Below are 26,384 nucleotides of genomic sequence, written 5' to 3' on the forward strand. Positions count from 1 at the left end.
GTATCATGAAACATGGAAATCGAAACACTGATGTTTGCAGCTCACCCAGGGGCTCTGTGATCATGACACTTTGATGGAGTCCGTTGTCTTATCATGCACCGCGTACCACGTGTGTTGTGTCTGTTTTCCGCAGGCACCTGACAGAACTCTGGGATGCATCGAGTCAGTTCTGGCAGCACAGATGGAACCAGCTCTATCACGATGTGGCGGGAGGCAACGAGTTCCTTCTATCTAGCCGTGAGTGGGTTTTAAAGAACACGACGGGCCAGGGTGCTCGCCAAAGCGACATAGCGGGGCGCTGCGCCCTCCTTCACTTTTGGACCGCCCCCTTTCAAAATGAATGCACCACCCTTCACTTCAGAGAGCGAGCGCCGCACCTTCTTATATGCATGATGAGGACACATCACATACATATCTAGTCAAAACCTCTTTAGGACGAACACCAAGGGACCGACGGGATTTGTTCGCAATAACGGGAGTTATTCTTATCCATATCTTATCAGTGTCTGCTCTAGGATTGTAGGACAGCCGGTACACGTGTAACTGGCGCAACCATTTCAACCGGGTCGGAACCGGGTACACATGCCCAATGATATAAAGGCGAATGAATAAGCCGCATTTAGAAAAGAGAGGACAGGAATTAGAAAATTACGAAAGAAGAAGAGGTATCTGACACATACAAGCCATGTAGTCAGTCCATTCAAAGTTCGAAAGTGTAAAGTACCAACCGGGTCACAGGTGACCCGGTACTATATTTTCAACCGGGTCCAAGCGCCGCCCAACCGGGTGGATTACCTGGCTCACCCGGCGCTGGAGCAGACACTGTCTTATACCCAGTGAATACACCGTGATTTATCCAATAGAGTTACAAATACTAGTTCTTCTTTTAAAGCGAAAGTTTGTTTTATCAGTGTTCTTCTCAACGAGGTTTCACTGTACATGTAGTAGCACAGCATTGCATGAGTCATTGTATGAGTCGTTGTATGAGTCATTGTATGAGTCATTGTATGAGTCATTGTATGAGTCATTGTATGAGTCATTGTATGAGTCATTGTTAGGCTTGTCCACAAAATGTTTTCAATTATTTTTGAATTTTGGTTGGATTTTCGCACTTTGAATTTTTTTGGAATTTTGGCCCCATCAGGATTGAATTTTGGCCGTTTTGGAGAACGACAGTGATGTCACATCAGGAGAGTACATGTGCTGCTCAATATTACCAAGTTTGACATGTGAAAACAGTACTTTCAAATACACACACCTTTGACCTTTGCCTTTTTGACACCCATCCCCGAATTCGGAAGCACACAGACACACATGATAAGAAGTTTGTGGATTTTTTGTTTTTTTTGGAACTATTGGGTACGAGTACTGTAAAAACCATGGCAACGGATCGAATTTTTTCTGCATTTTGGGGGATTTTTTGAATTTTCTTAAAACATTTTGACCGTTTTTTTCGCTTTTTGACTTTCAATTTTGGACAAAATAATTCGCATGATGTGGCCACCCTTAGTCATTGTATGAGTCATTGTATGAGTCATTGTATGAGTCATTGCATGAGTCATTGCATGAGTCATTGTATGAGTCATTGTATGAGTCATTGTATGAGTCATTGTATCATAGTCATCACTTACCTCTGAAAACCATAATTATTATCAATGGCGGGTTCCAGTGGCCGGTGAATAAATACATGGGATGGTCGGTTGCTTTACTGGTGTTGGTGAAAGCAGCGGCCAAAATGACGACACAAAATGGCGGTGAAATCACAAAATGTTGGGTCCTATAATGATCCCCCCCCCCATCACTTTTGTTCTGGCTATAACGTTGCGGGCATATTCCCATTCTGACCACACATGTATCAAAAATAAATAAACGTGATAACATAATAACATTTTGTCCTTCTCCCTTTTCACCATAAATAAACATGACAGTGCAATAACACCTTTTTTGAAGGCCCTAAGAGAAAAATGACCTTTGGCAGGTCTGGAGTAGTGTGCTTTATACTGAACTGTGCTGCAGCCAGTTATACTCTCCTAACCATGGTGTAGAGGAAGACTTTACTTTGAAATGTATTTCCCTGTATGGTGGCTAGTTTTATGACGGCGGTTCTAGTCGACTCAGCACGGCAGCTTTTTCTCGGTCGTTTTTCTGACTGATGCAGCCGGTACTGAGATATCTCTTCCAGCATGGTTCAGCTGAGCTCAGTCCTACTGGCAAAAGCTGGAACAGCGTTATGACATCAAATAGTCAGTGCAGGCAAAAAAAAGAAGATATACCTGCTCAATACCTGCTCAATACCTGCTCAAGTACTTAGTAATTAGACTCGGACGTTTTCTCGTGACTATCACAAGTGTAAGGATCACCGGATCACACACGCAAACAGCCACGGTCACAAAAGGACGAAGGTCAATAACTCTTAGTCTCAAGTCGAGATTCGTTGGAAAGAGAGAGAGTAAGTGTCCAAGTCAGAGCTTATCAAGGGCCTGGGTAGCTATGGACATGAATGTACTAGAGCGCGAATCCAGCTACCCAGGCCAACGGAAGAAAAGGTTAGAAAAGGGAACAAAGGTGATGTTCGGTCCTCCACCTTCTTCCATCATACGATTAGTAATATTACTACATGTATTAATAGGTCGCGACACTGAGTTATGTCTTGTCTCATGTCACCATCTGTGCATACGCGGTTCGGGCACACGCGCGTGCTCGCGGCTCGCGCGAACTGAACCATGTGAACCGTGAGCAGTACTTTCATCCATATTTGCATGCAACCTGCCCTTATTCATACATGTACTGATAGTGTAGTCAGTGCTGTTGTTAGTTTTCTGTTTCGCAAGTGGAGACAAGTTGTAGTTTGTTTTCCTCTGCTCGAATGATGTGTTTGTTCTTGCAATAAGTCCTTCCGAATAATATCTTTCTCCTTGTCTGAGTCCTGTTCCATCGTGTCTGTTGTGAGAGTCAAGTGACTTTATTAGTGAGGGTTGTGACAGCCCGGACAGCACGAGATTACGAGTCCAGTGATCCGACATTCTGGTCCTAACAACTTGTCTCCACTTGCGAAACAGAAAACTAACAACAGCACTGACTACACTATCAGTACATGTATGAATAAGGGCAGGTTGCATGCAAATATGGATGAAAGTACTGCTCACGGTTCACATGGTTCAGTTCGCGCGAGCCGCGAGCACGCGCGTGTGCCCGAACCGCGTATGCACAGATGGTGACATGAGACAAGACATAACTCAATGTCGCGACCTATTAATACATGTAGTAATATTACTAATCGTATGATGGAAGAAGGTGGAGGACCGAACATACCTCCCTCTCGAACGAAAAGAAACTTCTATGAGTGAGAATCTATTACACACACAGATTTATGTGAGAAGATGAAAGAAAAGTATGAGCGGAACACACATTACTGATCACTCGGTGATGTCACCAATGGTCATGCCGGTGTTGACGCTGCGAATGGCGTTTGCGGGTGAAGCGTCGGGTACCTCCAGCGGCACAAGGCGGCCAACTGAACGACGGTAAATCTTGATGTCCACGACGCGCACTACACCATCTTCACCGGGGTACGTAGCTTGCACTCTCCCGAGTGGCCAGCGGGCTCGTGGCGTGTGCTCCTCAAGCACAATCATGACATCACCTACTTTGACATTCTGCTCGCCGCGGTGCCATTTGGAGCGCACATTCAGCTTCGGCACAACTTCCTTGAGCCACCTGCTCCACACGTCACGTGTCAGCCGCTGAACATACTTCCAACGGCGATGTGGGTGTACCACTCGTTCTGCATCAGCAACATCTTCCAGGGCAGCAGAGACATCTTGATGGCCAACAAGAAAATGCAGCGGTGTCAGGGGGGCCGGGTCATCAGCATCGCTTGAAACGACAGTCAGAGGACGCGAATTCAGCAACGCTTCGGCTTGAATTAGCGCTGTCTGGAGCTCCTCATCAGTCAAGTCGGCACGGTACAACACGGACTGGAGAGCCTTCTTCATTGCCTTGAGCAGGCACTCAAAATAGCCACCAAAATGGGGCGACAACGGTGGGTTGAAACGCCATTTGATGCCTTGTGTAGCGAGTCGCTGGCCTGCTTGCTCACTAGCTTGACTCCAAGCCTCCCTCAGCTCTCGCTCGGCGGCAACAAAGTTTGTTCCGTTGTCCGAAAGAATCTCTGTAGGAGTTCCGCGGCGCTTGCAGAAGCGAGTGAAGCATAGGAGGAAGCCGTCCACATCCAAAGAGTTGACAACTTCCAGATGGCAGGCGCCTGTCTGCAGACATTTGAACACGCATACATACCGCTTCAGCTGGGTACGACCTCTGCCCTGCCGAGTGTGGAACGGGCCGGCAAAGTCAATACCAACGCGAGAGAAGGTTTGCAGTGGTGGTGCTGTGCGGAAGACAGGAAGCTGGCCCATGACTGGATTGGCTGTCCTAGCCCAGGTTCTGCGACACTTCACGCAAGCATGGCGGTGGGAACGCACAGCCATCTTGCCACGAACAATCCAAAACTTGTCGGCCAGATTGGAGAGGAGGTGGTTGGGCCCGACTGAGTGGCGACAGCGGTCATCCTCGCGTCCAATCACCAGCTGGGTGACGCGGTGCCTTGGGGGCAGGATGGTGGGACTCCTCAGCTCGCCAGGGAGATGGTGGGACGTCTGTAGTCGACCACCGACCCGCATGACTGGGATGCCGTGAGACTGATCCATGGTAGGTCGCAGCTGCACCAACGCATCCGAACCCAGCAGCTCCTTGTTGCCCAGGACACGTTTGAACACTTCTGGATACGCATCTTGCTGAGCCTGACTGATCCAGAGACGCTCCGCTTGTTGCAGCTCTTCTGCCGAGAGTTCGTTGATGACAAGCGTCCCAGTCTTTGTAGCCACAGTGACCTGCTGTTGACTGCTATCCGCTGGCTGTGGTTTACGGCGCGCACGGCGAGCAAACCTACGGCACCAGCCTGTGATGCGAATCAGCTTGTCCAGCGATGAGTACCGGGCTGGACCAAGATCAGTGGGTGCTGCAGCAGTAGAACTTCCGACGAAGCTAGCACACATGGATTTCTTTGTCAGTCCTGGCAGCTCCTGGGGAACGACAATCTGCTTTGCTGGCCATTCAGATTCCGGAGCAGCAAGAAACGCAGGGCCATGCCACCAGACTTCATTGATCGCGAGCTGCGCAGCAGAGAGACCGCGAGTGGCTTGGTCGGCAGGATTCCGTTTACCAGGTACGTGCTGCCAGTGCCGGCTACTGGTGGTTTCCTGAATCTCCGAGATCCGGTTCCCAACCTCAACCTTGAACTTGCGGCTTGGAGATCTCACCCAGTAAAGAACATTCATAGAATCCGTCCAGAAGAACCGGCGGGCCGATGGAATGCTTAGAGCAACGCCGACATTGGCGCCCAGCCGACCGCCAAGCACAGCGGCTTGAAGCTCTAGCATGGGTATGGACTTGCGACGGACCGGGGAGGGTCGGGCCTTTGCCATGGCGAGTGTCACTCTGTTGACGCCATCAGTCTGCGGTGATAGCACGTACGTCACAGCGGCATAAGCGGCATCGGATGCATCGCAGAACGTGTGCAACTGCAGCTCTCCCCTGCTGTCGGCAGTCTTGAAGCTTCGTTCAATGTTGAGAGAGCTGAGGTCTTCAAACTCGCTGAACCACCGCTTCCACTTCACAGCTTGTTCGTGGCCAAGAGGATCGTCCCACCCCAGCCCGCTGATGCAGCTCTGCTGGAAGTTCACCTTTGCTCGGATCGTAAATGGGCTGAGCTGGCCACGCGGATCAAACAGCTGCGCCATGGAGCTGAGCACACCTCGCCGGGTGTACTCTACGTCGACCGGCTCTGGGTAGCGGAACGTGAACTGGTCTTGCGCCGCAACCCATGTGACCCCCAGAGTCTTCGGAGACGCAGGTGGCTGCTCGTGAGAGACAATGTCACGGGTATTTGTCACAGCGCGGTGTTCAACAGGAATGGACTGCAGCACTGCGGGGGAGTTGGTGATCCATTTCCGAATATGGAACCCTCCTCGTGCCAAAGTGTGCTGCAGATCAGCTCGCACAGAGATTGCCAGTTGCTCAGTTGGTTGGGAGTTGAGCAGATCATCAACGTAGAAGCTGTGGTCGATAGCTTCCTTAGCAGCAGGCACCGCCGTCGAACAGCACTCCTCTGCCACTTGTTTGAGCGCCCTGCCAGCCAGGTATGGCGAGGCTTTGATGCCAAATACCAGCCGTAGGAACTCAAAGGTGTCGATGGTGCCCGGTGACGACTGCCACAAGAATCGATGATACTTGCGGTCTTCAGGAGCGAGTTGAACCTTAAGGAACATCTCTGTAATGTCACCGGCGATCGCAATGGGCTCGAGACAGAAGCGCAGCAGGACATGAACAAGGTTGTTCATCAGATTAGGCCCTGCATGCATCAGGTCATTGATCGAATATCCGTTGCACTTGGCAGCTGCATCGAAAACAACTCGAAGTTTGGTTGTCGTCTTGTCATCCCGTACCACAGGGAAGTGGGGAAGGTGCCACTGGTCAGGGATGGAGAGATCAGCCGCTTCGGAGACGCGTCGAATGTATCCTTTTTCCAGGTACGCCTGCAGCACTTTCGTATACTGCAGCTTGATTGACGGCCACTTGTCAAGTGCCCTTTGCAGAGATTCCAGACGGTGTAAAGCGAGATGTTTGTTGGACTGGACACTCGGCTTGGTGCCACCCTTCCACGGAATGGCAACCTGGAATCGGCAGTCGCTGTAACTCAAGCTGCGGGATGTGACGGCCTCGGCTTGCTTCTCCGCAGGGCTCAGGTACTCCGTGGTTGTAGGCTGCATACCAACAGCCTCTAGGCTCCAGAACTTCTCCACCATTTGGTCGAGTTGAGCTGCGCTGGATACGGAGGCGCCATGCAGTGTGAATGCTTGCGGTGCAGTAGCGTCGATTGGCGTTGGGCCAAAGCAGATCCACCCCAGCGGTGTAAGCCGAGCAATCGGACCTCCCTCACTGCCACTCCGCTCCTCATACGCAGTGTGAAGGCTGGCAGCGTTCAATCCGATCAGTAGGTCGATGCTCTGACAAGCTGAGTCGGGGAACTGTATGTCCTGGAGGTGGGACCAGTGCTTCTTCTCTGCATTCCAGTCGACTGGTGGCAGGTTGACCGTGACTGCTGGCAGTACCCAGGCATCAAGCACAGTGACGCTCGGAGTGTCACCATCAGTGCGGCACACGCTGACGCTGACCTGTTGTCTCAGCCCAGTCACCTTGCCGCCGCCGATGACTGCCGTTTCCACTTGTGACTTCTGGCCTTCAAGTTCCAGCTTGTGAGCTGCATCCTCTGTTATGTAGCTGCAAGATGATCCGGAGTCAAGCAGCACAGTGGCCTTCATCTTCTTGCCATGTTCGCCGATGACGTCGGCCTGCAACACCATGAATGCGGCAGTGGTACCACATCCATGCGTACTGAGGCTGTTCTCGTTCACCGCAGCAGAGTTGCCAATGGAGCCAGCTCCAGTACGGCTGGCTGTGGACGAGGAAGAATGGTTGGTGACAGACCTCTGAGCTGGCGAGGGTCGCCCGCGCCTCGCACCTGTCTGGCCCTTCATCTCAGCATGCAGCAAACCATGATGCCGCTTGTTGCACTTACTGCAGGTGTCTTTGCTGCAGCTAGCGGCCCAGTGCCCAGATGACAGGCAACACGCACACAGCTCGAGCAACCTCACCAAATCCCAACGCTTGCTAGTTGACAATGCCTTGAAGCTGCTGCATTCGGCTAGGGTGTGCTGCCCACTGCACTTCTTGCAAGACGCCTTGGCACCGCTGCTGACGGCGTCATGAGTCCCAACAAACGTACGGTGTGTGGCCGTGGATCGTTCCCTGGTAGCCTGACTGCTGATGTCTTTGGGGCGTTCAGCGGGAATCCTGTCGGCTGCCCGCTTCAGAGTGCGGACGTGCTCCACCAGCCATGCAGAGAACGTGAAGACGTCATTGACCTGGCCATGCCTCTCGAAATACTTTACCAAGAGACGCTTGGGTACCTTCTCGGACGCCATTATGTACAGCTCTACTCCAGGACTCACACCACTTGCTCGGAGGTTGGCGACAGTGGTACGGAGCTTGATGGCGTACCGTTGCAGCCCACTCAAGTCTGCGTCACTGGTAATACGTGCTTGACTCACTACATCCCGAATCTGGTGCTCTATTAGCCTGTCGCTACCACCATACCAAGCATCGAGCTCGGTCCATACATGGCTGTAGGCGTCCGGGCCATCCAGAATCCCTCTCACAATCTCCGCAGCACGGCCTCCATCCACTGCCTCACGCAGCCTCGCGAGTTTGTGATCGCTCGTGTACCGGGGATTTTCATGGATGACGCGGATGAACCTTTGGCGCCACGGAATGTAGTCCTGGTCCAGTCCGCTGAACTTAGGCAGTTCCATGGGCTTCACAGTTTGCTCTATTACTACCGGCATGGTGGGCGGCTTGTAGGATGGTGGAAGCTGTGTCGACTGAACAGTTACTGGTGCTGTTACAGGCAGGGTCACTGCTGGCCTACTTATGGGCTTGAACGATGAGGCCGATGGATTGAGCTGTCCAGCTGCTGGATTGAAAATTGGCAGTTTTGAAATAATAGGTGCAGCTGTCTGCGGCTGTGGCTGCTGCAGCAGCGCAGGCTGCAGTGGTGGCATCGCCTGGGTGCATGCTTGCTGGGCTGACCAATAACTTGGAAAAGGCACAGTGTTGCTAACTGTGGCTACCGATTGATGCACTGTTGGTAGCTGCATGGTGGCTGTGGGTGCGGACATTAGCACTGGTGGAGCACAGGGAGCTGCCACTGGCACAGGTACTGACGGTACACTGCCACTGTTCACAGCAGAAACTAATACTTGATGCTGTTGAGCAACTTGCACAGCACTCACACTTTGTGTACCCACACCCAGAGCCAGTTGAGGTGCCCTTGACCTGGTGGTCACACTTGCTTGACTTCTACTAGTAGTAGTACCAGCCAACTTACTGGATGCAGTGAGTGTACCCAATACACTACCTGGCCTATTGACTTGTAGAGGTGACAAAGAAGGGGTTGTCCTACCAAGCACAGGCATTGATCTTCTGCCACTCATAATAGCAAGACTAGAACTTACAGTCTGCATGGCTGGGTGCCCAGCACCACTTGATGAATGACCAGCATTGCCAGCAGGCACGCCATCCAGACTGCTTTCATGGACTTCAGCAGCCCTTGCAGTGACAGGACTCTTGTTGCTCGTCTGCAACGAAGTGTGACCAATGGCACCAGGGATATCAGAATTCGGCGCACGCTCTGCTACCATCAACATTTGTTCCATGGCATCCAAGTCCAGGGTGCCTCTCGAGTTTGACCTGGAACTGCTTCTGCCAACACCAACGGAGGGACTACGTGTTGAAGCCTGCATCCTTTCCTCACGCTCTACGTATGAGCTTACATCGGAGAGGAAGGATCGCTGCGTCCTGTACGCCCTGTCCCAACCATCTAGTTTGAGCAGTTCCCGGTCGTCATCTCATGACTCCAAGATTTCCCTGTGTCTGGTAACCAGCTCCCGAATCTCTTGATCTAGTTGCTCAGCTTCTTGTAAATCTCTAGCTAGGTACCGCAGACTTGGTGCTCTTTTAGCAAACTCCCGCTGCAACTCGCCAGCCACTCTTGTGAAACTGCTTTTCAATTTGCTTCGATCTCTCACGAGCTTCTCGAGAACCGAAACATCACTCGAATTTCTTGTCTCTCCGAGCGTGTCCTCAGCGGCGGCGGCAGCAGCAGCTTCCTCACGAGGAGAAGCAACGCTCGCTCCGTCGTCCACTTCTGATGTCTGATGTTCCGATGTGTCCATACCTGACGAATCGCAACAGGATCCGGCTCGAAGGACCAGAATGTCGGATCACTGGACTCGTAATCTCGTGCTGTCCGGGCTGTCACAACCCTCACTAATAAAGTCACTTGACTCTCACAACAGACACGATGGAACAGGACTCAGACAAGGAGAAAGATATTATTCGGAAGGACTTATTGCAAGAACAAACACATCATTCGAGCAGAGGAAAACAAACTACAACTTGTCTCCACTTGCGAAACAGAAAACTAACAACAGCACTGACTACACTATCAGTACATGTATGAATAAGGGCAGGTTGCATGCAAATATGGATGAAAGTACTGCTCACGGTTCACATGGTTCAGTTCGCGCGAGCCGCGAGCACGCGCGTGTGCCCGAACCGCGTATGCACAGATGGTGACATGAGACAAGACATAACTCAGTGTCGCGACCTATTAATACATGTAGTAATATTACTAATCGTATGATGGAAGAAGGTGGAGGACCGAACAGGTGAGTACGAGAGTAAAGGTGAGTACGAGTCTGTAAAGGTGAGTACGAGTCTGTGAGTGCATACGAGTGTGCGAGAGCATACGAGTGTGCGAGTGCGTGCATATGTGAGATCGTGAACCTAACACAAGTGGAACATCGTCACATCGTAAGGATCACTAAAACAACCAGTTATGTAGCTAGAATAATACTGATCACAAGTAGCGTGGGAATGTAGCAGCTCGCGGCTACACACAGCGTAATTTACACATGAGCAGTATGGGCTTATGCAGTGAATGTGAAAATGGTTGTGTAACCGGTGTGGCATCTGGCATTGGATCTGTTTTAAAAACCATTGTGCAAGTAATGGTGACTGTGTTTGGTGCTATCGGGTGTGTGTTGCAGTTCTATGGAGTTCCATGGTCGCCTTCTACTGGTTGTTCAATGCATTCTTCATCTTCGTGGAGCTGACTGGAACCCCTTCGAGCATCTTGCAATATCGTATCCAGCCTAAAAAGAAGCCAGCTGTGGTCAGTTATGCTATTCTATGCGCCAGACGTTCTTTTCGGTGTGCCGCCCGGTAGTGACAGTGTGTGTGTGTGTGTGTGTGTGTGTGTGTGTGTGTGCGCGCGCGCGTGTGCGTGTGTGTATGAGCGCGCGCATGTGCGTACGTGTGTGCGTGTGTGTGTGCGTGTGTGTGTGCGTGTGTGTATGAGCGCGCACATGTGTGTATGTGCATGTGTGTATGAGCACGCACATGCGTGTATGTGCATGTGTGTGTGTGTGTGTGTGTGTGTATGTGTGTGTGTGTGTGTGTGTGTGTGTGCATGTGTGTGCGTGTGCATGTGCGTGTGTGCATGTGCGTGTGTGCATGTGCGTGTGTGCATGTGCGTGTGTGCATGTGCGTGTGTGCATGTGCGTGTGTGCATGTGCGTGTGTGCATGTGTGTGTGTGCATGTGCATGCGTGCATGTTGGTACTGTAGGACATTCTTACGCGTATGTCACGGGTACTTTCTGTTGGTGTTTGCGCATGCTGCTTTTGTGTGTGGAAAGCTCGCCTTCGCCGCTTGATTTCGTAATGTGTAATACCAAGAGTACATACCGGTAACCCCCAAGAGTGTGCAACTGCCTGCACAACCTCTATGCTGTGCTGCGACGGCAGAACTTGACATCACGTGACATGGTTCAAAAAGGTTACACTGGAAAACAGTGCAAAGTGACCACAAGAGAGTTGTACCCAAAGCTGGGTTGCATATAGGGCTGAAACGATCGTGGATTTTCACGTATCGATTACTCTTTAGCTTAACGATCGAGTAATCGATTATAATCGTTAGCAAATAGAGTCATAATTCTGTGCAAACATTACTCTGTTTCCACAAACTATGCTTTCATAATACCAACAAATCTGCATTAGTGAAAGGGTAGCTCCGAAACATGGCAGTTTTGAAGTCAATTTAACCTCAGAACATGAACCATACCCCTGGCAACTGCATACTCCCAGCGGAAACTGATTGAAACTTCACAAAACGAGGGTTTACAGTACTTTCTGGGAACAAATTAAAAAAAACGCAAAATAATCGTAATCGGTAATCTAAACGATTGCTCGATCGTTAGAGTTATCAAACGAGTCGATTATTCGGTATAATCGTTTCAGCCCTAGTTGCGTACAACCCTGTATCAATCATGCCCAGAGTGCAAATAATGTGACGGGTTCATCATGTTATGTGAAGTTCTGCCGTCGCAGACCCCATAGCTGGAGTTGCACACTCTTGGGGGTTATGTACTCTTGGTAATACATGTAATGGCAAATATGTTAGTTATTTTTGGATTCATGTACAGTGCTAGTGCTGACAAGGGACATTTGATCACTTGCTAACGAACTGAGCAGCAGCGAAGGCGCTACGAACGGCTGAGAAGCGAGGGTGCTACGAATTAAAGCCCACCTGAGCCTGGCAGAGAAAGAGCGCCAGTGGTCGCACTTTGCTGGACTGAACTGTATGTGGCATTTGAAACCAGTAGTCCAAGGTCGGACCCTGTTAGCTCAACTTCTATCAATCCTCGGTCTTTGTGTGTGTGATTCCATACAGGTGGAATGGCAGACGTTCAAGAAGTGTTTGAAGGTTGTCCTCTTAAACCAGTTGGCTGTGGGTTATAGCAGCCAACTTGCACTCTACTGGATCTTCCAAAAGCGCGGCGGATTATTTGCCGAGACCCTGCCGTCCTTCCAGTGGTGCTTGGTGGAGCTGGCAATCTCTATGTTTATCTTTGAGGTGATTTTCTTCTATTCGCACCGGTAAGGAATGATCAGCAGTGAGGTGAAGTTGCCTTGCGTGTTCACAGGAAAATAAGGTGGGGTTCATGTCATGACTTTGTCGAGCCCGCATGATCGAACAATGCTTGCACCGGTGATATATCATGTCTGTTTACGTGTGTATTTTAGTCTTGACCGTCTTCTATATCTCAGCGGTGTGCCATTACTGTGGGCATGAGTAGTCCTAACACCAGCCGGGATGGCAACGCTGCTACGGGGTGGCTGGTCAGGCCATGCCCGGACTAACTGCTTGGCCACCAGTGCATGTTCACACGTACTGCCGAGGAGGTTATGTGCCCCTGCCATGTCATACACAAACTGTATGAAAGACTAGGGTATGGCTGGACCAATCACACCGTGACTGTTTCCGCCTGTCCTGTATTGTGGAATTGCGTATTGAACGCCATTTGTTGAGGTGTTGACAGTCTGTAGTTCCCGTATTGCTGTGAGTACATGGGCTGCAGTTCAGCCAGCATACAACTACTCGGATATTTATTTATTTTTATTTATCGTCTCCACTTCATGGCACATAATAATACATAGCCAATACAAGAAAGGGAGGGTGAATCCAACCACGGAAATAGCATTAAAAAAAAGAAGAAAAGGAAGGGAGGTGTCACCATGTGTCAACAGCAGGTAGCACAATACTATTTTGACTGAAATGCATCCTTTTAAAAGCTGAGAGATACGGTGAACAGCGAATATTATAAGAGAGTTTGAGCCAAAATGTGCAAGCCATAGAGACAGGTGATTTGATCATTAGGGACAATTGAGGGGAAGGTAATGATACCTGGTGTCTTGTATTTTCTCTCTCGCTGGAACCAATCATATTTCTTGAAGTGCCTGGGGATTTGCTTAAGATAAATAATTTTCTGAACGAGTGCACACAGGTGTGCTTGGCGTCTATCAGCAAGTGGAGAGGAGGCTACGAGACAGTATAATATGCTTACTGTTATGCATGAGAGGGATTTTCCAAATAGCCGTTTAATTATTTTTCTATGGTGAATTTCAAGCTTGGAAACAGCAGCTGCACTAAGACCACACCATGCTATGTCAGCGTAATCAAACGAGAGAGCTTGGAAGCTCAGGGCCCTACGCCGCTATGCGTTTTTGCCTTGATGACCTAGGCAAAAAAAGCATAAAATAATATGAAAATTTTCATTTCTCCTATTTTTTTCAGACATAACCTGGGATTCGAACCCGCACTATCGCCCTGCATGCATCACCCGATACACTTCGCATACATACTAATTCTTCCAAGTTGCTTCACGTTATGATCTTGCATTTGAAAGCCCTATTTGAATATCGTGGCCAGCTGTTTCTGGCCAGCCGTCTTTGATGGTACGGGACGGGACAGATACGGTCGAGGGTAATACGACACCGTCTACCACCTTGATGACCTAGGCAAAAAAAGCATAGGGATGTTTTCAATTCTCCAATTTTTTAGGCATAACCTGGGATTCGAACCCGCGCTATCGCCCTACATGCATTCCCCAATAGACTTCGCTTTCATATTCATTCTTCCAAGTTGCTTCACGTTATGATCTTGCATTTGAAAGCCCTATTTGAATATTGTGGCCAGCTGTTTGTGGCCAGCTGTGTTCGATGGTACGGTATGGTACGGGACAGATACGGGATAGCGCCAGGCGTGACACAAACACACAAACAAACAAATACCAAACGAGAGAGCTTGGAAGCTCAGGGCCCTACGCTATGCTTTTTTGCCTTGATGACCTAGACAAAAAAAAGCATAGGGATGGTATAAATTCTTTAAAAAAATCCTTTTTTTTAAAGCCATAACCTGGGATTCGAACCCGCACTATCGCGCGCCCTGCATGCATCCCCCGATACACTTCGCATACATACTAATTCTTCCAAGTTGTTTCACATTGTGATTTTGCATTTGAAAGCCCTATTTGAATATGCATTGTGGCCAGCCGTCTTTGATGGCACGGTACCTGTAGGGGATAGGTACGGGACAGGTACGATCGAGGGTAATACGACACCGTCTCCCGTACCGTACCGTACCATCAAACACAGCTGGCCACATACAGCTGCCCGCAATATTCAAATAGGGCTTTCAAACGCAAGATCATAACGTTTCAATCAGTTTGAATATTATGATTTAGGCAAAAGTATTTGCAGAATTTATTGCAGATTGTGTAATTTTCTTTAATATCATCTACTTTTGGTTTGCTCCTTCTTCTCTTTTTATCTCCTTATACTGTAAATCAACAAATTTTGGCTGATGAGAAACTTTGGCCGATGAGAAACGAAACTTTTCGCCGTCATTAAACTTTGGCCGATTGGAGTTTTCAAAAAGAAATCGATCGGTACTTTTGCTCTCACATGCATCCATTGCTCAATCATGCATCATTTGCCTCTGTGACAAACTTTGGCCTGCGATTTACTTTGGCCGGTTGGTACCAAGCGGCGAAATCAGCGAAATAAAATCGCCAGCGAAAATTAGTTGATTTTAATACAGTATAAATCGGATTTTCTGGCCTTTTTGTAGTAATACATGTACATTGACCTGTTGAGCCAATGACGACGCCGAATGCATGGTTGCCTGTGGAGCACATTACAACACTTTAGTCTCCTAAAATACTTATCCGGTCTGACGGCAAAAGAGGCTGCAGATTTAGTTTTTCTGCGCGTCGACGGGATGTCTGTCCTGACGTTTCCTGGGACCTGCGCTGACTCTGCCGATCACGGGCGTTCTGGACTCGACGGGTTGTCTGTCCTGACGATTCCGAGGACCGGCTTAGACTCTGCCGATCACGGGCGTTCTGGACTCGACGGGATGTCTGTCCTGACATTTTGTTTGTTTATTTACGGATTCTCCAGAGGTAAATGGATACCTATCATGGGAGTCTCACCAAACCAATAAAATAATGAAAATAAAATATGTATGGAGCGGAAAAAACTCAAAATCTGAGATTTTCTAAGTCAAATGAGAGGATGTCTGTCCTGGCGTTGCCTGGGACCGGCGCGGACTCTGCCGATCACTGGCGTTCTGGAGTCGACGGGATCTCTCTTCCGACGTTTCCTGTGACCGGCGCTGAATCGCTCGTTCACGCTTATTTTAGAGACGACGGGATCTCTCTTCCAAAGTATGTTTATGCTGACGCATCCTATCACCTATTCGGCGTCCATTCTAATTTAATTTCCTCCTCGTCTCCCTATTTCTTTCCACATCTCCCTCTACATCAGGGAGTCATATACATGTACATAATACGACGAATATTGGTACGGTACGGGCCAGATACAGGAGCCCGCAAATATTGTGGACAGCTGTTATGTACAATCCTGTAGAGCCTTTGTAGTCACAGATACGGGTCAGATACGGGACAGATACGGGATAGCTCCAGGCGTGACACAAACAAACAAACACACAAACAAACACCAAATTAAAGCTGTGTGGACCCTGGCTAGCGCCAGACGTTACTGAAGTAACGTCTTCTGCATAGCTACGGGAATTAAAGCTGTGTGGACCCTGGCTAGCGCCAGACGTTACTGAAGTAACGTCTTCTGCATAGTTACGGGAATAAAGGCAGAATATAGCATCGGTAGAATAGAATCTTGCAACTGTTTGGGAGATGGGAAAATGAGAGAGCAAGGCTCCAAGAGCAGAGCTGGTACGACAACGAACAGAAATAATATGTTCTGACCACGAAAGAGCAGAATCAATCACTACTCCTAGGTGTTTGTGACCACTCACCATCTCAATAGGCTGGGGAGATCCTGGGAAATACAACGCAATGTTATCTGCCAACGCATAGCCGATGATAAGGGCCTTGGTTTTGTTGAGATTGGGGGATAGGTGCCAGCGACGCATCCAGGACACGACCTTTTCTATGTCCAGCTGTAGAGATAGGTGAAGTTGCTGAAGTGAGGCTTCGAATTTCATGAGTGCAGTGTCATCAGCATACAAGGAAGTATCAGGTACATCACTAGGCAAATCATTGATATATAAAATGAATAACAGAGGGCCTAATATCGAGCCCGGGCACTCCCGAAAGAACAGGTTGGGGTTGGAGAGTGTTTCTGCCGTCTTCTCTCTTTCCCATGAGCCTCCGGATGCTGGAATATTATCTGCACAGTCGTTGTCGTTTGACGTTCTACGTTCTCTCTCTCTCCCTCTCCCTCTCCCTTTCCTTCTCTCTCTCCCTCTCCCTCTCCTCTCCATCCTCTCTCCCCCCTCTCCTTTCTCTCTCTCTCTCTCTCTCTCTCTCTCTCTCTTTGTTTCTCTCCCTCTTCCTCTCTCTTTTGCTTTGTGTTTCTCTAGGGCACTTCACATTCCCTTGTGGTACAAACACATCCACAAGGTTCACCACGAGTGGACCGCACCAATCAGCATTTCTGGGCTGTACTGTCACCCGGTCGAGCATGTCATCGCCAACATATTGCCGGTAATGGCTGGTCCCGTCCTGCTCGGCTCTCACTGCCTGCTGCTGCTGCTGTGGGCCTGCATCTCGCTGGCCTCCGTGTCCGTCGCACACTGCGGCTTCCACCTGCTGTTCATGCCGTCCAACGAGTACCACGACTACCATCATGCAAAGTTAGTAGTGTAGTGTGTGCATTCTGCATTGATTGGTAGCTGTACCAATACCTTGCACATACATGGGAGGCGGTGAACGCAACAATCTTACTTGAGCCCCCCCCCCCCCACTGTACCCCTAAAAGGAAATACTCCCCCCCCAAAAAAAACATTTCTGGCTGCATGTATAAAAAACCACGTGCACAGAGAAGAATATTACTCCCTCAGTCCCTGCCCCCCCCCCAACAACAGAAAAAGAAATACTCCCTGCTTCCAGCAGTTCACTTGCATACCAGTGTCATGGTTGTTGTCTCTTCTGACCATGAATGTTCCTATAGGTATTGTCTGATTCTGATCCAATGCACTACAATGCCCTCAGTTTGGTGAGTCTGCCATTCGATGATGCCGAGACCTCTGGTCAGTTGAGCCTGGCAGGCCCGGCCTACCAGCACCGTCTCACTGGTGACTCCATGCTAGCCTCATGTGCCTGGCGGTGAGTTTGTGTACCTCGTAAAAAAACTGATATTATTTTTTGTTTTATGTTGGCTGCTGCTACGCAGGTTCAACCAGAACTTTGGCATGCTGGGGATCTTTGATTTTCTGTATGGCACGGACAGTCGCTTCCGTAAATCAAAGTCGTACGAGCGCCATTCCATGCTACTTGGCACCACCCCAGCCAACGTTCTGATTCCGGACGAACCAAAGAAATGCCAGTAAAAGGTCAAGTCGGCAGTGCATGTGCGTGTGTGCACCCTCACTGCTGTTGCTAGTCTCCTCACAGTCCACCCTTGACCGTCCCATCCTCCAGTTTCAATGGTAGTATTGTCACTACTCTACATGTACGTGTATTGTAACATACCTCCATCAATGCTAGTCACATGGCAAATTCCACTTAGCTACCGTGACTACTTCAGGCATGCCTTTGATATTATTATTTTTATTCACATAGCTATGGGTATTTTTGTGGCAAATTCACTAGTGCCCTAGCTCGGCCCAATCTGTGTTCTATCATGGGTGGTTAAATAACGACATCGCATTGTTCAATCTTCCAGTCCTATCAGTGACAACTCTCATAGCCAATGTGCATTGTTTCCGACGGCGATCACCAAGAAGTTATGTTCTCTTTCTCACCTAGGGCCGTTCACAATTTGTTTTCCATTTCAATTTCCGCCCTTTCCGCCATCCTGGAAGCATGGAGAGGGACAGTACCGGTATTATAAATATTTTTAAGTTACAAGCGGGGCATTGGCTATGTCATCACTCATCAGTACTACTTTCCGGCTGTACTGCTGTGACATCACTACTACTTTCCGGCTGTACTGCTGTGACATCACTACTACTTTCCGGCTGTAATGCTATGACATCAGTACTACTTGCTCCCAAGTCACTCTGTTTTCTGTACCCGACTACCGGTACTTAATTGTGTCACTATTCAAGGTACTTTATACTTGAAGTACTACGCTTACTTCATACAAAGTGTTGAAATTTGAAGCCTGAAATCACATGCAGTCTAGGCGTGCCTGTACGATACCGGCATGCTGACACTGCAACTTGCTGTTGGCACCACCCCCCCCCCCCCCCTTGAACACTGTGTGCCACTGCGCTCGTGGCAAATCCAAACTACACTAGTATCTGCTCATCCAAATCCAGAGGGCTCAGATACCCCCCCCCCCAAGCGCACGTTACCGTACTCTTGTGACTGCCCATGAGCACGGCCAGTGATCTCTGGGGGTATTTCCACAGAATCAGGGTCCGTGACTTTTGCCACCTCCATTTATCTACACTTCAATGTGCTGTCGTGGACATTGAAATCCGTTGAGAAATCAAGCGGCCACTGGGCACTGGCCTTGCAGTCGTGAGCACTGCTGGTCCATTTTTACAGTCAGTACATAAACTATAGAGTGTGTACATGCTAACAGCAGTAAGAGTGCCGGTCCCGGTCATCCCATCTGATTTCAATGTTCACGACAGTACATTGTAGATCTTAACCATGGTGAATTTGATCATTAGGCCACACTTTGTTTTTTCTATGTTTCTCGTCGGCAAATTTTAACAAAAGGTATGCGGGCGGGCGGAAAAAAAACAAAAGCCAAGGAAAAAACAAGAACAATTTCTACTGAAAACTGTATACATTTTACATGCATAATATATCCGTGATTCATACAAGACACTGCGTAAACCATGTATACTGATATACAGTACTACATTGTACCATCATGTACATGTAGTCCCATACATACTACATTATCACATCAGCCCATGAATATCAGGCAAACTGCAACAATGAGAGTATAAAGTTTGATGAATACGAGATGGCGAAGAGAACATACATGTACATTTATCTGTTATCGCATCAACAAACGCTTTCCCACGGGTCATTTTCGGTTTTGTTACTTCAAGGTTCTTGCGTCCGCTTATCAAACTCTTGTCTCCACGCTGCTCATCTTTTCCTCGCCATGCGTCTATTGCTTGGATTTTCTGCCCACGACATCGTTCCACAGACGCCAGTTGCCACGGTACTCGTCCGACTTACGGTATTCCTGGGACCCACGAAGCTCAGGCAGTGAAAGACTGAAAAATGAAAGCTTCGCCATGGCAGCCTTCATCGCAGAGAACGGATAGGACACTGGGAGCGCTCCTTTGCTGCTGTGGTTCACTTCAAACGTTTATGACTTTGATTGACGCATCTAGCTGCTGCAGCATGTGCAGCGTGCATACATGTACGTAGTATGAACTTTTTTTTCTTCCGAAATTTCTGAAAACCTACGCGGGCGATGACGAGAAACATAGAAAAAACAAAGTGTGGCCTTACAACACTGCTGCATATTACTGATGTGTGCACGCATAATGCAAATACTGGCAGAGGAAGAATCCCGTTCATGAGCTTGTAATGAATGGGCACACTCTAGTTTGGCATGGTGTCTCCTTATGTATGCACATTCACGCATAACAAATACACGCACACGTGCATCCACATCCATGCACATCCCCTCCCTCCCTCCCCCTCCCCCCCCCCCCCCGCCCTCCACACACACACACACACACACACGTACACACACACACACACACACACACACACACACACACACACACACACACACACACACACACACACACATACACACACATACAAAAACGTGCCCACGCGTGCACGCATGCGCACACACAAACACATTGGACCTTGGACGCATTGTCATGTTCAGACAGGATGAGTCCTGTTGTCTACTGAAAAGCCGGCAACAATCGGAAACGTGGAAGGGCTGAAGTCTGTGTGCTCGGGTCGAGCCATGGCTCCATTCATGATGATTTTATGACATGGCATGATAGCACACAACGGGTATTTCTTGCTTGTCACACGAATGCTAGCAGTGCTGCTAGATTTCAATACTGGAGTAAAATATGATGTGTATCTCAAGGATAGTAGCATGAACTTGTATGTACAGGGTATGGCTGACACTGCTATGGCAATATACATTGCAGTATAAACATTTGTAGAGTAGAGTTTTCCAGGTTTAACTGACATAGCGGTAACTATTCTGTACAGTGACTAGTGTAAAAACAGTAGGTGAGAGTAGACATGAACACATTCAGTCAAACTGATACCACAGTAGACTGGACTAGACAGTACATGTAGTTCAGTTGATCATTATATCTACATAGTAACACAACACTGTGTGTGTCATAGACAATCTGTATACCTCATGTCTATACAAGTGATGTCACAGTGTTGTGATCAATGACAGGTAGTGTGCTGTTGGAGTATCTCTTACTGCAGTAGCTGCTTGAAATCAGTGATCCCTGTCCAGTGCTGTCACTTTCACCAATCTCAACTGCTAAACACTATCCAGTAGAGATCCTCAGAAGCTCACCTAGCCCTGTAGAATGTACAACGGGGAGAGTGCACATACACATGCACACACACCACCACACACGCACGCACACACACACACACACACACACACACACACGCACCCAAACACATGCCACCACCACACACACGCGTTCAAACACACACCACCACACCCGCACACATACCAAACAACACACACAGACAGAATCAACCATTTACTTGAAGCTCTGGACATAGAATTCGTCTTATGGATTCCATGCGTTGGTGATATAATAATAAGAATGAAGTCATTGTTATAATAATCATGGCTCAATGACATCATGACTGGAATCTACAGGCAGTGTTTATAGACATTCTTAATAACATCAAGCTGCAAAGCAGGTGACCGTCTAGCAGGATAGGTTGCACACATACTACAGAAGCGACATTTTTCCTGACACATTCTGCCATTTGTTTTTTAGAATCGACTCTGGCAATTTCGACATATTTATTGGAACTTGTCTGTGTTTACTGGTCACAGGTTTACACTGTGAAAGACCAATCTGAGTGGCAGCAGGGTATGTTGAGTGAATACGACCAGCTCACAAACTGGCCAGGGAGATAGGCTGCGAGGTGAGCAAGTGCGCATTCGCTCCACAAAAAGAAATCACCAACACAAGAGCCCGTACATGCAGTCACACACAGACACACACATACACACACACACACACACACACACACACACACACATACCCGCACCCCCCCCCCCCTTGCTGGTCCTGTGACAGACTCTCGGTGGTTCACTCGTATTACTGAAGAACTACCATACAAGTACAGACACCAAACACAAACACAAACACACACATACATTCAACATACACACACACACACACACACACACACACACACACACACACACACACACAAACACAAACACACAAAAACACACAAACTTAAAAGTCTGGCTTATTGAGCCAATGTTACAGTGTAACACAACATCAAGAATAGGAAATACAAAGAGGCAGTTCGAAAATACAGCGTGATGATGTTACGGATGACCAAAAGTTTGGTTCGCACACCTCCCCTCCAACTCCCCCTCCCCCCCCCCCCCAACCCACACACACACAGACATACCTGCACCCCCCCCCCCTCCCACACCCACACACCTCTATCCCCTTCTCCCCCACAACGGCACACCCCCCCCCCCCCCCTCCGAAACACACACACACACCTGCACCCCCACCCCACCCCTACCCCCCCCCCCCACACACACACACCTGCACCCCACCTCCACCCCACACACACACAGAAACGGTTACACAGACTCAGTTGTAATTTTCTCATGATAACAAGGCACTAATGTTGTAGTACGTTATTTTGTGTACGTCGTGTGTACGTCGTGTGTACGTCATGTTGGTGCATGCGCGTGTTGCTGTGGTATGAAAAGCAGTCTTCGTCTTGAGAGTTCATCATGTCTTCGTCTTGAGTTCGTCATGTCTAGTTGTGTTTCTTCGTCGTGTCAATAAACAGTCTTCTAAATGTAGTTATCGTCGTCCCTTTGTATAAGTGTGGAGATGGCACGGGACTGGGAGCAGGCAGAGAAAAGCGAGTTACAACAGTGGTGGCAGCGGTAATGGAAATTTGTAAATCTCAACTTCTGGATTCGTCCTGCGTGGCCTTCGCCCCCAGTTTCCGATGTCATCTCCAGTCGTCCTATCGTCACAGTTTCGTCCGTCTTCAAGAAGTTCGTCTGTCGTCCTCGTCCTTCATCATTCGTCTCTCCCGTCTCTTGTCAGTCGTCGTCACTGGTGGTCCCGGACACGACGTAAAACTGTGCCCAGAAGAAAAGGAAAGGAAAAAGAAGGATGAATGGTCCCGGACACGACGTAAAACTGTGCCCAGAAGAAAAACTGAAAAAAAAAAAAGAAGGATGGAAGGTGAAGGCTGCAGTGTGAGGATGTGGACGCTGAGCAGCGCTCCTGGAGATGGTGGACGACATGGCAGACGGCGTGAGGAGTTTCGTTGGTGAGAGGGTACGTGTGTTGTTGTGAACGTGAGGAGTATGTGAGTTTTGTATTTTCTGTTCTCCCAACATTTTGTTCTTTATTATTTGCTCTCCTCGAGGGTAAAGAGGCGCCCGCACAGCGCGTGTGTTCTGTTTGTTTTTTGATTTGCTCTTCTATGAGGATAACTAGAGGCCCCCACAGAGCCAGTGGATTTTGTTCTTTTTGTTATTCCTATGATTTGTGCTCTCACATTTTTAGAATTTTTGCGTGATCGTGAGGTGGTGTGTTGAGTGAAGCATAAGTTAGTTAGAGTTTTGAGGTTATCAGTTCCCACACATGTGACAGCGATCGTGGCTGGTGTTCTGGGTGGGCGGACAGAGTTTTTAATAATCTGCAGTGCAGGCAGAGGTGTTTATTTATGGGTGTGACTGGTGTGGTATGATTGAGTGATTTGTGTGATCTTTTCCTCTTTTTTACTCTGTTTTATTATTAGAATCGAGGACGATTCTACTCTTGGGAGGGAGTTATGTTGTAGTACGTTATTTTGTGTACGTCGTGTGTACGTCGTGTGTACGTCATGTTGGTGCATGCGCGTGTTGCTGTGGTATGAAAAGCAGTCTTCGTCTTGAGAGTTCATCATGTCTTCGTCTTGAGTTCGTCATGTCTAGTTGTGTTTCTTCGTCGTGTCAATAAACAGTCTTCTAAATGTAGTTATCGTCGTCCCTTTGTATAAGTGTGGAGATGGCACGGGACTGGGAGCAGGCAGAGAAAAGCGAGTTACAACACTAACACACCTGTTTATCACACAGCACTCAAAATCTGTCATGTGAGTTGATGATAACACTCTAACTTACTGGAGTATGCGATGTCTGAGTGCTGCCAGCATAGCACAGTGTTGGTTGTGTTCACTTAGGTGTTCACCAGTTTGACGATGTTTGCCACACAGGTAAGCCATGCCACAACGAGGACATGCCAGGGGCGGATACAGGGGGGGTTCAGGGGGTTCGGACGAACCCCCTAAAATAATTTCGACCATGGGTCCAGTCGATTTTTTGTGATCTCCACGTGCGCAGCCAGCGAAGTGTAGCGTACATGCAGCGATACGCGTAGCCAGTAGACTTCACTGGCAATCCTGCATGCATGCAGTAGTCACGTACAGGCAGTGCAGGTATACGTCACTCCATGCATGCAGTGGTACATGGTCGGGACTGTTGTACGCGTACCGTTCGAATCGAAGGGTCTGTAGACTCTGTACGCGTATCATAATAATTAATATGACTTGAAACGATCGACAGTAACATTTCAAGTGGTGGAGCAAAAGGAGGAAAACTGCCACTTTGCCTCCTTCCTTGTCGTTTTGTTTTATTTCGCGCTGGCTGGACTGTAGGTTTCCTCCGTAGCAGTACGAAGATAATGTTTGTGTTTGTCGTGTAGTTTGCCATGTCGCGGTGGAGCAAAAGGTGGAGAAACTGCCACTTGTCCTCCTTACCTTCCTTGTCGTTTTGTTTTATTTCGCGTTGGCTGGACTGTAGGTTTCCTCCGTCGCAGTACGAAGATAATGTTTGTTTTTGTCGTGTAGTTTGCCATGTCGCGACGTCTGCCAAAGAGGCGAGCGGCCGATCAGTTGCCATTGAGCTTGGCTTCGTTCCGCCATGTACGGCGCGAATGTGACGACACGGAGTCCCAGCCGGAGGACAGTCAGAGAACTTCGCCTTCCGTCAGTTCGGAAAATGCTGCAGTCACGGCCTTAGTTTCTGCCTGTGCTGCAGCTTTGTACTTTGTAAGGCTCTAAACGCATTACCCTTGTCTTATTGGCCAAGCAATGCAAGGGCTACCGTGACAATAAAGATTTTGCAACTCCCGGTGTATACATGTAGTGAACGAACCGAAAACAGTTTGAAGCGAATTTAATTCTGTGCACTCGAAAAAATTTGAACCCCCCCTGAAAAATTCCTGGATCCGCCCCTGCATGCTGTGATGTTGTCCAGGTCATAGCAGACGAAACATGCTACTGCACATTTACACCATTCCAGTAGTGCAAAGTGGTGATCAATGCTCACTTGGCCTCTCTTGGATTGATGATGTAGGGCAGCAATGAGAGAGATGTACGGTAGAGAATAGTCTCCAGTTTGTGGTGGTAAGTACACAATTCCAGACACTGACAGACCAGTTGCACACTTGCTTGGCAAGCAAGCACTGAGATCATTAACTAATGACTTCAACGCTGGGAAGAGTTTGGAACTAACATCAGTCGCCAAGATCGTATTCTAGAGCAAAGCACACAACAAAGAACAGTGTAGAAAAAAAGGTAACTGAGGCCAGTACACTCAAAACAGAGAACATCATGCGCAATAATAACAAATCAGACTGATATAGCGGAAAGCAACACATTCCATTTCCATAGTTTACAATGTTCAAAATTATCACATTCTCCTCTGTGTTCTTCAAGAAATCTACCTTAGAGAGACAGACACTATACAGTAGATAATTACTGAGTACACTGGTTTGCAATACAATGTTCCATTCAGAGTGGAATGTGGTTGAAAAACAGTTATGGTAACCTGAACTACGAACACTGCACTACCAGCTTACCTCAATAGCAAGCAGTTCTCCAGCTGTCAGTATACAAGACTGCACCACTTCCAGATCAGGTACCTTGTTCTGACTACAGTTGTTAATCAGTGCTGTTGTGTGATCTGCTGGATTTGAGCCATTACACCATCTCCTGACATAGTCCATCACAATGTTGTAGGGATGCTGTGCTGGTAGAGTGAGACCCGTTGGAGTTGTGTGCACCCATCCATTAACTACCAAGGATATGTACGGGATGTTGTACATAACACCCATGTACATGTTCAGTAGTGTGGTTACTGTGTCATTATCCATGGAGTACAGGTACTGTTGTAACCGAAGACCAGACACAGTAGTGTGGTCCTCATGGGTATTGACCGAGCGGCTGATAGCAGTTGGTACATGTTTCCACTCGCAGAGTGGTATACCCAGTGTTGTAATCAATGATGGTGAAATAATCCACTCACTGCTACAGGAACTTGACATGACCTTGCCCAGGATCACAAATATGCATTGGTGCAGAACGTAGTACATTGTAGTACATGAAGGGAGTACACCATCCTGTGATAGGAAGTGTGATGAGATTACTCTCTTAGCAAGGTCTTCTACCACCTGTACATTGGGCGTATCCTTGTTTAGCAGAGTGGAACAATACAGTTGAATGAGTTTCAGGGCACATTCAGTGACACCTGTTGCAAGACCCATTCCCAGTGTTGTTGTAACACGCTGGCACACCACCTGCAGACGGGATAGTGTTTCCTGGCTGAGCTCAGCTTGTCCTTTCCTGCAGTCGATGTCCAGAGA

The 26,384-nt window shown here is 48.4% G+C and overlaps 4 protein-coding genes and 1 pseudogene across 5 annotated transcripts in view; 2 read left to right on the top strand and 3 right to left on the bottom strand.

Annotated features, from left to right (window-relative positions):
- LOC135813585 (fatty acid hydroxylase domain-containing protein 2-like) lies at nucleotides 1–18,665 on the top strand. The gene is made up of 4 exons (XM_065326678.1): nucleotides 1–237; nucleotides 10,728–10,852; nucleotides 12,411–12,616; nucleotides 17,735–18,665. The coding sequence occupies exons 2-4, from the start codon at nucleotides 10,742–10,744 to the stop codon at nucleotides 17,889–17,891; spliced, it is 474 nt and encodes a 157-aa protein (XP_065182750.1). The 5' UTR covers nucleotides 1–237; nucleotides 10,728–10,741; the 3' UTR covers nucleotides 17,892–18,665.
- On the bottom strand, nucleotides 3,417–8,678 carry LOC135812124 (uncharacterized). The gene has a single exon (XM_065325481.1). The coding sequence runs from the start codon at nucleotides 8,676–8,678 to the stop codon at nucleotides 3,417–3,419; it is 5,262 nt and encodes a 1,753-aa protein (XP_065181553.1).
- The window catches only part of LOC135812301 (fatty acid hydroxylase domain-containing protein 2-like), a 22,026-nt pseudogene continuing 13,185 nt past the window's right edge, over nucleotides 17,544–26,384 (top strand).
- LOC135813557 (uncharacterized) lies at nucleotides 20,914–26,289 on the bottom strand. 2 transcript variants are annotated; one of them, XR_010553021.1, is made up of 3 exons: nucleotides 25,602–26,289; nucleotides 23,864–25,276; nucleotides 20,914–21,049 (listed from the first exon to the last, which is right to left on the bottom strand). XR_010553021.1 is itself a non-coding variant. In XM_065326653.1 (2 exons), exons 1-2 carry the CDS (start codon nucleotides 26,283–26,285, stop codon nucleotides 24,917–24,919), a joined length of 1,044 nt encoding a protein of 347 aa, XP_065182725.1. In that variant the 5' UTR covers nucleotides 26,286–26,289; the 3' UTR covers nucleotides 22,319–24,916. The 2 variants fall into 2 exon arrangements, 1 of the variants encoding a protein (XP_065182725.1); XM_065326653.1 differs by lacking the exon at nucleotides 20,914–21,049 and having other exon boundaries at nucleotides 22,319–25,276.
- LOC135812221 (uncharacterized) overlaps nucleotides 26,350–26,384 on the bottom strand; it is a 7,667-nt gene continuing 7,632 nt past the window's right edge. The window contains exon 4 of the mRNA XM_065325598.1: nucleotides 26,350–26,359. Within this exon, the coding sequence (XP_065181670.1) occupies nucleotides 26,350–26,359 (10 nt within the window). The remainder of the gene's footprint in view (nucleotides 26,360–26,384) is intronic.

Source organism: Sycon ciliatum, chromosome 1 (assembly GCF_964019385.1).
Source record: "Sycon ciliatum chromosome 1, ocSycCili1.1, whole genome shotgun sequence".
Classification (NCBI taxonomy): domain Eukaryota; kingdom Metazoa; phylum Porifera; class Calcarea; order Leucosolenida; family Sycettidae; genus Sycon; species Sycon ciliatum.

Coding starts and splice junctions, on each gene's coding strand:
- LOC135813585 (XM_065326678.1), top strand. CDS start 10,742: ATGGTCGCCTTCTACTGGTTGTTCAATGCATTCTTCATCTTCGTGGAG. Junction 10,853..12,410: donor CTAAAAAGAAGCCAGCTGTG/GTCAGTTATGCT, acceptor GATTCCATACAG/GTGGAATGGCAGACGTTCAA. Junction 12,617..17,734: donor ATTTTCTTCTATTCGCACCG/GTAAGGAATGAT, acceptor GCTGCTACGCAG/GTTCAACCAGAACTTTGGCA.
- LOC135812124 (XM_065325481.1), bottom strand. CDS start 8,678: ATGCCACCACTGCAGCCTGCGCTGCTGCAGCAGCCACAGCCGCAGACA.
- LOC135813557 (XM_065326653.1), bottom strand. CDS start 26,285: ATGGGTCTTGCAACAGGTGTCACTGAATGTGCCCTGAAACTCATTCAA. Junction 25,277..25,601: donor GAGAACTGCTTGCTATTGAG/GTAAGCTGGTAG, acceptor GCTTTGCTCTAG/AATACGATCTTGGCGACTGA.